Raw genomic sequence first — 12,227 nt, 5'->3', positions numbered from 1 at the left:
CCTTTGACAGGACTGTAGGAGTTCCTGGACTTCTTACATGGCCCGTGCAGTAGCTGATCTGTTTTTTATTCTCCGATTCTCTTTTTTTTCTTCCCCTCCTCTTCTCCCTTCTCTCTTTAAAACAGCGCGCTTTATGCAAATTACTCCCCGAAAGAAAACAGTAAAACCGGAAGTTCCACCTCTGGGGCACCGCTGTCAGTCTCCGGATGTAAGAATGATCCCCACAACACCCGATCGACAGCAGAAAACTTATTATCCTTATGTGGCAGCGCTATCAGTTCCTTTTGTTCCTCATCTTCAGAAACGCTAATTTGGTGTTCACCTGCATCTAATCGTCGGAGCACATGCATTTAGTTTCCAGCAAAATGGTTTTTCTTGTCACTTTACTTTCTTTACAACCACTCATTTTAAAACTAAAAAGAGATAATTGTTGCTAGGGGGTTCACCCCCTGCTCGCTTCGCTCTCCAGCCACTTTGTGTCTCTGCTGCTCGTGTTGTAAAGAGGGGGGCTGAATGCACCCCAAGGAGACATGGTCGCTCCTCCACAACCCCCTCTTAAACGGTGATACAATGGGAAATAAATACAGTTTACCTCCTCTTTGCTGCGATCAGCTGCTGACTTGCTGCTGTGCCGCGTGATCTCCATCTCGAACATTTCAAAGCCTGTACAGCAGCTGTCCTACTCTTTGTCTTTTATTTCCGGCCCCAGGTCTGGTTAAATCTCTTGGTACAAAGTCTCGTCTCGTGGGACGTGAGTTTTTGATATTTTTTAGTTAGTTTGCTGCTGCTGCCGTGGCGCGTGATCTGCATCCTGATAAAAGCATGAGACTAAAAATTTTGCCTGGCCATCACTACAGTAAGAAAGAGATAAATGAAAGTTATTTTTTAGGTCGAATGTCTCTTTAATCCAGATATTTTTCTCTGTGGTCTCAGCAATGTAATTTAAGTATATTTTTATATATTTAAATACATTTTTATTAAATGTATTAGCTTTTTACTAACCTTTTGTCAATCCATCTTACCAACCGAAGGTTGTAAACCGGATATGGACGCAGGGCGCATCGAGGCGCACACGCACTGCAGCGCATCACACGGCGTAAACCGGATATGGGCGCAGGGCTGAACTTGCTGTGCTCCACTCTGCCAGCGGTCGGTGTCAGCAAAGGCAATGGAATCACGTCTCCACAAAACGAGACCGCTTTACTACAGATATACGTATGTAATTAAATAACATTTCCCCAGACGCACCCACCCTCCATGATATGTCATCCATCCAGATATCAGACGGAACAGAAACTGCCATTCTTGGATATCCGATTCGCTGGCTTACTAGTATTGATATAGACATTAATTTTAAAAAAGCAACGTAATTTTTGTTTGTTTACACTACTGTGTTCATTTGCTCTCGGAGTATTCGTAGCTCTGAGCTGAGACGTTTACGTGTGTTCACAGGAATTTCCGGTTGAACTACTTGGGGACCCCCCCCCCATCCCCCCGATCTGTGTCTGTGTCTGACTGGGGGGTTGCCAACCGGGATCCTGAGCTGTTTTGTCATGTGGTGGGTGCGGTATCAGTGCATGCTCTCCTAGTTATTTGGGGAAAGTGTGAGGTCGTTGATTTGCTACTTTGTCGGCAAAACAGCAATGCCAGATAAATTGTATTTATTTATTTTTTGTGAAAATAAAGAACAAACTAAATGTGTTGAATGTGTCTCACTTCACTCCAAATGCAATTTGACCACAAAACTGGCATTTCTGGCAGAGCAGCTTTTATTTTTTTTATTTTATACGGTTGACTAAGGTGAAAGGTCAGCGGTACGTCACGACTTGGAGAGTCTGGTTAGCTTTGTTTTCCCCAATTTGTCCAACTTATAGCTCTGTGTCTTTGTGGAATTTCTCGTATTTACCGATTGTCCACCAGCACTTGAATGTAGCATTCGACAGATTTGTTTAGAAATCTCTCATCGTAAGTATTTTTATACATTTTATAATGTTTAGGAAACTTGTCAGCTGTGACTTCTTTTGATCTTGAAATGTGTGCCATGAAGTTAAGCGTTGTCTTTTTATTCTTATTTTCAGAGGTTGCCGAGCTTGAAGCAAACCTTCCAAGTAAGTACACATTTTATATTAACATTATCTTGAAATATTCAAAGACCAGCATAGCTTAACGTGTCTGCACAGTCTACAAATTGCAATTTACGTCAAGGCAGTTGATGTCACAATCTGTACACATACTGTATATTGAAAAGATGATCGACTCGCTCATCGAGACCAAACGCTATTATTACCCGTTCAGTTAAAAAGCTGAAATTTGGTAGGATTGTACATTTAGGGCAGTATGTATCTGGCAAGAAAGGACATTTTGATATATAAATATTTAGGGATGTCCCCCTGCACCCACCATAGAAAAGCTAAAAACCACAAAATCTCAAAAATGCTTTGACCGATTTAATTGAAGTTTGGTAACGTTATCGCAAAAAAAAAAAAAAGGCAATTAGCTGAGCTTTATTAATTTGTCGATACCTATTGATGATAATGCTTCTGTGAGTGGGCTGTTGTAAAGCCCCTTGTCCTTTTTGGTCTGTTTTGGGGGGACCGCTGAGGCTGTGATTGTGCAGAGAAATGGGGTGTGCTGGTTTACGCAAATGAAGGGCGCCAACAGAAGCTAAATGGAGGGCTGAAAGCTCGGCTAAGATCAAAATGGCGTCTTTGGGTCCACGTGGCACTCATTAATCTGTTGACTTATTCTCAACTCCTCACGACTGGGTCGTCAGAAAAGTTGTCCTTCTGCTATTTGGTGTCATCGTGTGTCCCACACTGAACATGGACCAGAGGGAAGCAAAGGAGAGAGTCGTCTGAGGAGATCAGAAAGACAATGATAGACAAGTGTGAAAGAGACTGCAACTGCTTACAAGCTACTAAGGGTTAGAACGGCAGGTTAGTCATACAGGCGTCTGTCATAAGACAGGTTGCAGTAAGCTGACCTAGGACAGTTCCTTCTTTAGGAACGCATCTGTTAGACACAGGAGAAATGACCTTTCCTTCTTTGGGGCCCCTCTTGACACGTACACAATAAAGAAACAGTTGGCCGATTTGCATAATATGAAATGCTTAGATGCTGTTTCATAAGTAAGAGGGAGGGAGGAAAATTAATTTTAAAAGCTGATTGAAACAGGGGAACTTTGCTCTTCTGCTTTGTAAAGCATGAGTTCATGTACTCATCTGTGACTGAATCAAGAAAAAATTGATTAAACTATTCCAGTCTAGCCTTCAGGTTTACTTCCACACAAGCATGTGAAAGGCCAAGGCTAGAAGACCACCTCCAAGCAGCTTGGTGTTCCTGTGACAACAGTTGTTAATAGTACTAAGAACTTTAAAGTGCATGGGACTTCAGGCAACCTCCCTGAGGAGGAAAAATTGGGGAGAAGAAGAGCGGGAATGATTTCCAGAGAGATATGAGCCAAACTCCAAAGTCAGGATCCACCAGTGTCCTATTACACCATCCGTTGCTTTTTGAGTGACAGTGGGCTCAATGGAAGAAGAGCCACGAGGACACCACATGAAAAAGCCAGACTGGAATTTGCTAAAATGCATATGGACGAGCCACAATGCTTCTGGGAGAAGGTCCTATGGACAGATGAGAGCAAACTGGAGCTTTTTCTCACTCTGTGGGATTCGGAATAAAATACAAACAAATCCTAGGGTGGTCACACTTGACTTATCGATTGTGCTTATATGCATACACTTTGAAGAAAGGGTTGGGTGACGGACGGCCCTTGCTGGTGAAATACATGCAAGAGACCTGAGGTGTCCCTATATAGGTCAGACTGTGACGTGCCACGACGTATTAAAAGTGAAGTGCTCCACTGCAAGCCTTGGTTAAGTTTAAACGCTTCTGCAGCTTAGTAAAGAGGTCCCCCACAAACAGAACATACAAGAGGTGGATGTTGTCCGTAGTTGTTCATATTTCGTTTTGCCTGTTCTTTTCTGTACAATGCTTAAACATTCAATTCATTGCATTCACAATGTAAATGTGCAGCATGTAAATGTCAAAGTTGTACGTGTCATTAAATTAAACCGTGGTTCGGTGTATACTGCTTTCGATCTAAACCCTCAAACTCTTTACAATTTACAATTATCCTTCTTGTGTCAAATAGACGCGTTCCGTAGAAACGGGAAATTTTCCTCGGTCAGCTTACTGCACCCTGTCTTATGACAGACGCCTATATGAATAACCTGATTTTATAGCAAAATGGCTTTGTCAGATATTAACCCTAAATAGTTTGCATCCATCCATCCATTATCCAACCCGCTATATCCTAACTACAGGGTCACGGGGGTCTGCTGGTGCCAATCCCAGCCAGCACAGGGCGTAAGGCAGGAAACAAACCCCGGGCAGGGCGCCAGCCCACCACAGGGCACACACACTAGGGACAATTTAGAATCGCCAGTGCACCTAACCAGCATGTCTTTGGACTGTGGGAGGAAACTCATGCAGACACGGGGAGAACATGTAAACTCCACGCAGGGAAGCAAACCCGAGTCTCCTAACTGCGAGGCAGCAGCGCTACCCACTGCGCCACCATGCCGCCCAAGTAGCTTGCAACAAGTTAATTTTTCTTTCACAGCCCCAATATCCTGTAAAGGACATTTGTCTGGGATGGAATGTCACAATGCTTTACAGACTTTCTGTAAAAATCCTTCTTTTTGATATTTGGGAGAAAAACAGCTGGGGATTGCCTAGGTCTTTATTAGACAAAATTGCTCCTATCCCTTGTATTAAAAACTTCATGACATTTCTTAACATTGACAGAATTGTCTGCTTTGCTAGATTATCTTCTGATTAGCCAGTGCCTCCAGCCAGATAGCAGATGAACCTGACAAAAGACGACATCTTAGACTTTCTTGAAACGTTTCATCTTGTTTTTCCAGGTACATGTAAAGTGAACTTCCCAGATGTAAACAAGCTGCATTACTTTCAGTTAACTGTCACTCCAGGTAAGTCTGCTTTGATTTGCTATTGTTTTACTGCTTTCAGTGTCACTGAGGCTAAAAGAAAAACAATTCACTCTCGGCTTTGTATGGAAATAAACTCATTTACACCGAATAATTTGATGGTGTATCACCCACATTCTAATGAGCAATGCATTCATTTTTATTTTTTTTTTTTCTCACAAAAATATGATAATATTACTGTTGTGTCTAAAATAAACTGATTTGTATTCAGAAGCAACATACAGGTTACAAGTGTCTTGTATTGCTGTTTCACTGTTTGGACCAGTGGAAGGTTAAGTGGTCATTCGAGATTTGCACTCATTGGTGGGGATTGAACTGGTGTCCTTATGGTTTACAGTCCAACACCTTCATCACCGATTGGTTTTCGATTTCAGAAGCAACATTGGGTGCAAGGTGGGAAGGACCTTGTCCCAGAAGGGGCTCTAGTTCATTCAGGATTGGCATGTACTTATGGCATCAAGCTTGTAACAATTTGGCCTGCCATGCTGACACGAGGCGATCGTTACTGCTAACCTGTCCCAATATGCAACAGATGTTAGAAAGGATAGGCCACTATCACACCCTGTAGATCCCTCCCTCCCCCTGTACACACCTTTTTTTAAAATGTTCAGCCAAACCTGATGCCGAAACATTTATAGTCCGAGACAAAAAAAAAAAAGGACTAGTGGTCAATATCCATAAATACATGAGGAATATATAAAATCGGGAGGAAAAAAAAAACATAATCCCTTTCATCTGCGCCCCCCAAAATAACCCTTATATGTGACGATACAAAAAGTATATTGTGATTGACGTCCAGGGACCTTTCCCCACCGGGACTCCTGGAGAAGAAATCTTCCGTGGAATGCAAGAGGGCAGCCTCCCTGGATTGCATGGGGGCCACAGAGCTAAGAAACGCAACCCTGTTGGGGGGCTGTGTCCACCGTCAGGGGGGCGTCTGGACGATCCTTGAGTCCTGGATGGCAGCACTTCCGTCACCCCAGGAAGTGCTGCCAGAAGAGGAACCAAATGCACTGCACCTGGAGTGCTTCGGGGTGCCCATGCAGCACTTCCGCCACACCAGGAGGTGCTGCAGGATGTTTGTTTATCAGGGCACACCTGGAGCACATCAGGGTGCAATATAAAGGGGGTCGCCTCACTCCATTCGGAGAGTCAGGAGGAGGAGGACGACGAAGCTTGCAGGAGGGAGAGTGGATGAGAAAGACAAGGAAAATTAGAAGAAAAGTATTGCGTTTGTGTTGTGTTTGTGGGACTGTGTTGTGGTCCACAGGCGAAGAAAAAGAGAATAAAACATTTATTTGTTTGTGCCTCCTGCGTCTGTCTGTGTTGGGTCAGGTGCTGGTATAGCGCCTTTGTCACAATATCTATATACAGCAAGAATATAATAATAATACATTTTATTTATTTGTTCTAAACACTCAAGGACACTGAACAATAGATAAAACACAGATTATAAACAAAACCAAAATACAAACATTTAAATCAGACAGAGCAATTGTAATCAAAGAGAAAGAGCCATCTTAAACAAATGAGTTTTAAGTTTAGATTTGAAAAGTGTAAATGATTCAATATTTCTAAGTTCAAATGGTAGTGAGTACCAGAGCTGGGGAGCAGAACTAGTCACTACCCCAGTTCCCCTTCCAGAGCTTATACAGTGCATCCGGAAAGTATTCATTTTTTTCCTCAGAATTCTACACACAACACCCCATAATGACAACGTGAAAAAAGTTTACTTGAGATTTTTGCAAATTTATTAAAAATAAAAAAACTGAGAAAGCACATGTACATAAGTATTCACAGCCTTTGCCATGAAGCTCAAAATTGAGCTCAGGTCCATCCTGTTTCCCCTGATCATCCTTGAGATGTTTCTGCAGCTTCATTGGAGTCCACCTGTGGTAAATTCAGTTGATTGGACCTGATTTGGAAAGGCACAAACCTGTCTATAGAAGGTCACACAGTTGACAGTTCATGTCAGAGCACAAACCAAGCATGAAGTCAAAGGAATTGTCTGTAGACCTCCGAGACAGGATTGTCTCGAGGCACAAATCTGGGGAAGGTTACAGAAACATTTCTGCTGCTTTGAAGGTCCCAATGAGCACAGTGGCCTCCATCATCCGTAAGTGGAAGAAGTTCGAAACCACCAGGACACTTCCTAGAGCTGGCCGGCCATCTAAACTGAGCGATCGGGGGAGAAGGGCCTTAGTCAGGGAGATGACCAAGAACCCGAAGGTCACTTTGTCAGAGCTCCAGAGGTCCTCTTTGGAGAGAGGAGAACCTTCCAGAAGGACAACCATCTCTGCAGCAATCCACCAATCAGGCCTGTATGGTGGAGTGGCCAGACGGAAGCCACTCCTTAGTAAAAGGCACATGGCAGCCCACCTGGAGTTTGCCAAAAGGCCCCTGAAGGACTCTCAGACCATGAGAAAGAAAATTCTCTGGTCTGATGAGACAAAGATTGAACTCTTTGGTGTGAATGCCAGGTGTCACATTTGGAGGAAACCAGGCACCGTTCATCACCAGGTAAATGCCATCCCTACAGTGAAGCATGGTGGTGGCAGCATCATGCTGTGGGGAACTGGGAGACTAGTCAGGATAAAGGGAAAGATGACTGCAGCAATGTACAGAGACATCCTGGATGAAAACCTGCTTCAGAGCGCTCTTGACCTCAGACTGGGGCGACGGTTCATCTTTCAGCAGGACAACGACCCTAAGCACACAGCCAAGATATTAAAGGAGTGGCTTCAGGACAACTCTGTGAATGTCCTTGAGTGGCCCAGCCAGAGCCCAGACTTGAATCCGATTGATCATCTCTGGAGAGATCTTAAAATGGCTGTGCACCGACGCTTCCCATCCAACCTGATGGAGCTTGAGAGGTGCTGCAAAGAGGAATGGGCGAAACTGGCCAAGGATAGGTGTGCCAAGCTTGTGGCATCATATTCAACAAGACTTGAGGCTGGAATTGCTGCCAAAGGTGCATCGACAAAGTATTGAGCAAAGGCTGTGAATACTTATGTACATGGGATTTCTCAGTTTTTTTATTTTTAATAAATTTGCAAACACCTCGAGTAAACTTTTTTCACATTATCATTATGGGGTGTTGTGTGTAGAATTCTGAGGAAAAAAATGAATTTAATCCATTTTGGAATAAGGCTGTAACATAACAAAATGTGGAGAAAGTGATGTGCTGTGAATACTTTCCGGATGCATTGTAAGTAAGTCCACAGTTCATTTTGCTTGACTTCTTTATATGACTCCAAGCAACTGACAAACAGGTAAACAGACTTGAGCTGAGAAAACTGTGCGGGATGGGGGATGTGATAGTAGGCTGCTTGCCTTTTGCTGCTTATCCACACATTTACAGGACAAAAGACGCTGACGGAGAGGTGAGAAGCGATTTAAGGTGGGACGGATCTACGAGTTTTTTTGTAGGCTCTGGTAATTCTAGTATTAAACTTAATGTGTTCAGGAATGAGAAGCACATTCCACAGCAAAATTATTAACGAGGTGCTTAAGAAGGTGGATGGATATAGAATGCAGCCAAGCTCATGATATTACAGGATAGAGAGACAAGAAAGCACAACGCAATAAAGTGACGATATAGATTGGTTTATTTATTTATTTTCTCTATTGAGTTAGTTTTTCAATTGTTGTTTGGTACACAGTACGCTACGATTGCTGTGGACATCTTGTAATCAATCATTTTGCGATTGACCATAGAACTGAACACTTTCAAGTGTCGATTTAACATTTGCTTTGCTTTTCTTTAATGATAAGACGACTATCGCCATGCAATTCTGAAGACTGTCAACTTCAACTGTAATTGGCACATTAACGTGACACTGGGGCGATTCACTCCTTAAAGAATTTTTCTTTTTCGATGCTGTGAATGCACACACTGCTAGTTTGCAGAGCACATAAAGTACACAGGAATCTGCTTTTCAAAATACTTTGAACTTTTCACTTCTCAACTCCAAAGAGTGTGCCAGTGATGCTCAATGCAGACAAAGATCGCCATCATATTCATTTTTGGGTTTTGGTATGGACAGGGATTCTTTTGGAAACGATGTGAAAACTCCAGTGTGAACAGAGTTGTGTAAATGAAAATGTGATAGTGTGGATATATCCTTCAATTCAGAAGTTTGTGTTCACTTGAATGTATCTGAACTTCGTGCAGTACTCTTTTGCAAACTTCATATCCGGGCACAAGATGTGAACCTAGGAGGTTGAATCCTATAAAGAGGCAGACCTAACCACAGTGTCACCCCTCTAAATAAATCACCTTGATTTAACAAAACCGAATAAAGGGAACATTAAAATTTAATGTAACTCAAATAACATTTGGAGCACAACCTTAGATATGTGTGGTAGTATGGTGGCCCAACGGATGGTAATGTTACAGAATTTGTGGGGTTTCTTCTCTCTGGATGTTCACCTCATATCTGAATTTTATTTTACAGTTCAAATTAACACCTTTTTATTTTATTTGGTATTAAAGAGCAGGACCCACTTTCTCTGTGAGTGACTCTTCCTGGAGATGGGCCAGAGTCCAGGGTGGGTTCCTGCTTCTTGACCACTGCTGCTTGGACTAGTTATGTCTCTTGTCAGCCGTTTGATTGAGAGAGGCAGGTTCACTACAATGGCACGGTATAGATTAGTTTTCTTCTCAAAGTGTGGACGTAGGGCTCCCGATTTTTATTATGTTCTTTAGTCCAGATGGGTCAGCTGCTGACTTTTTAATATTTGTTTATTTTAATGTTTTTGATCCATCACCTTAAGTTTTCAGGAGAAAACCTCTTGGAAGAATAACTTGAGATGTATGGATCCATCCACATTGGATTCAGAAAATATGCAAACCCTTCTCTTTCTGCATGCTTTATTGTGTTGGAGGTTTCAGTTTTTAATTTTTAATCTCCTTTGTGTTTAACCCTTAAATAATAATAAACAATAATACATTTAATAATAATAAAATACAATACAATACATTTTTGTGTAGCCCAAAATCACACAAGAAGTGCCGCAGTGGGCCTTAACAGGCCCTGCCTCTTGACAGCCCCCCAGCCTCGACTCTCTAAGACGACAAGGAAAAACTCCCAAAAAAAACCCTAGCAGGGAAAAAATGGAAGAAACCTCTGGAAAGGCAGTTCAAAGAGAGACCCCTTTCCAGGTAGGTTGGGCGTGCAGTACAATACAATACAACACACAGAAAAGAGCAAATTCTCAATACAGTATAAAAATAAAAAATTTTTAGTACGGACCAGAATTTAACAGTAAGTATATTAAAATATATTTAAATAGCACACTACGATAACATAGTCATCCCTTAAATACTTTACAAATCAAGAACAATAAACACAATAAAACCAAACAATAATACTATTTAAAACTCTCGTTAAAAAATATAATTTAAAATTTTAACCTTTGTATTAAGACCTGTGATGTCATGTTTAACGGATCTCATGTGGTCATGTGATACAGGTTGAACTCATTTTTCCAGGTATGCCTCATTCATTTTCATCTGCAATAATTTACTACCAATTTAATTTATTAGTTTTAATTTACTACCAACGCATGCCAAAACAATTATTTTATTATCCTCATTTGTTCAACTAAATGTATAGAGTCACTACTTCTTAAAAGGTGGTCACTGTCACAGAGCTTCAGACAGACTGTGGAAATTCCAATACAACAAAAGGACCAGGTGCCCTTTGTGTGCTGTCTTGTCTGTGGAACAGTCTGGTGGTTAGTGGATCCCCACCACAAAGACCTGACGGGCGTAAATGCGATCAGTAAGTCTAGAAGATTCAGCAGACTGGGGCAGTGCCAGCAGTCCATTTGTAAACTAAGTTTAAGATCTTAAAATGGATCTTCTCTTTCAAAGGTAGCCAGTCCAGGGATGATTATGATTGAAGTTGACGTATGGGTTTTGGTTGCAGCCCTGCTTTGGACATAAAGTACTGTAACCTCTGAATGGCCTTTCCAGGAAGACCAACTAACAGGGAATTGCAGTAGTCGAGACGAGATGTGACGAAAGCACAAACCAGCTTCTCGCCATCATTCATTTGTAGAAACGGTCTGATTCTTGCAGCATTCTGTAAGTGATAGAATGACGTTCTGGACAAGGATGCGAGTAACTTTGAAATGAGAGAGTAGAATCAAATTTAACCACGAAGATTTCTAACCAGTGAAGAAACAGGAATTGAGTGACCATCAATACGGATAGGTTTTATGTTGGACATTTTTAATAATACAGACGTACAAAATATTGAGTGGCAAGCTGGCACACAGTTGTTATCTGGGCAGACTTTGCTCATGTTCTCCATGTCTGTGTGGAGTTTTCTTCAAATTGTGGAACCTGTCTTGCTCCTAGTGCTTCCTGGGTGGGCTCCGGTGCCCACCCCTGAATTGGTTTAAAATGGTTTAAGAATTTTGTGCGCGTACTGTACATGTAGAGCTGGGACTCCTCTGTTTACCTAAAAGTGTTCTGTGTAAGACGGCTAAAGTGGGAACCGCAAACATGCATTTGTTCCTAACAGCAAAGTACTAATGCCCAGTGTTTTATTGGGGGGGTTCACATTTTTATATAACAAGACCATCTCAGTAAGTGTATTTCCAGAATTCGCATGAAAGACTTGTCTACCTGAAAGCCTTCCACATTAGTTTTTATTTTTGTGCACGCTTTACTAATCACCCCCCCTCCACACACACACAATAGCCCAAAAATAGCCGTGACGCACATTCAGTAGCGTAAAGTAAAAAGGCAGATATATAATATATATGTGTGTGTGTTTTTATTATTTGTGTGTTATCTTGTGAATGTCTCTGCTGTTTCACTAAATGAAGCACCTGGCCCAGTTTTTCATTTCCATTGACAGAGATCTCAATTTTTGCTCATATAAAACTGCCAGTAAAAATCATAACCTGAACCCATGGTGCTTTTAAAATGTTATTTGGGGTTATGATTTTGTTTGGCTGCATTCTAATATGTGCTATTTTGTTTGAAATGCACAATAATGGAACTGCTGTGTGTGGTTTTTTATATATATATATATATATATATATATATATATATATATATAATAATAAAAGGCAAAGCCCTCACTGACTGACTCACTGACTCACTCATCACTAATTCTCCAACTTCCCGTGTAGGTGGAAGGCTGAAATTTGGCAGGCTCATTCCTTACAGCTTACTTACAAAAGTTAGGCAGGTTT

At 41.7% G+C, this 12,227-nt stretch overlaps 1 protein-coding gene across 1 annotated transcript in view; it reads left to right on the top strand.

The window, feature by feature from the left end:
* ube2f (ubiquitin-conjugating enzyme E2F (putative)) overlaps positions 1-12,227 on the top strand; it is a 164,412-nt gene that overhangs the window by 36,538 nt on the left and 115,647 nt on the right. The window contains exons 3-4 of the mRNA XM_028808029.2: positions 2,079-2,108; positions 4,932-4,997. Of these exons, the coding sequence (XP_028663862.1) occupies positions 2,079-2,108; positions 4,932-4,997 (96 nt within the window). The remainder of the gene's footprint in view (positions 1-2,078; positions 2,109-4,931; positions 4,998-12,227) is intronic.

The sequence above is a fragment of the Erpetoichthys calabaricus genome, chromosome 8, assembly GCF_900747795.2.
Source record: "Erpetoichthys calabaricus chromosome 8, fErpCal1.3, whole genome shotgun sequence".
Taxonomy (NCBI): domain Eukaryota; kingdom Metazoa; phylum Chordata; class Cladistia; order Polypteriformes; family Polypteridae; genus Erpetoichthys; species Erpetoichthys calabaricus.
The sequence above is the reverse complement of the archived record's forward strand: the minus strand, read 5'-3'. Positions and strand labels throughout refer to the sequence as shown.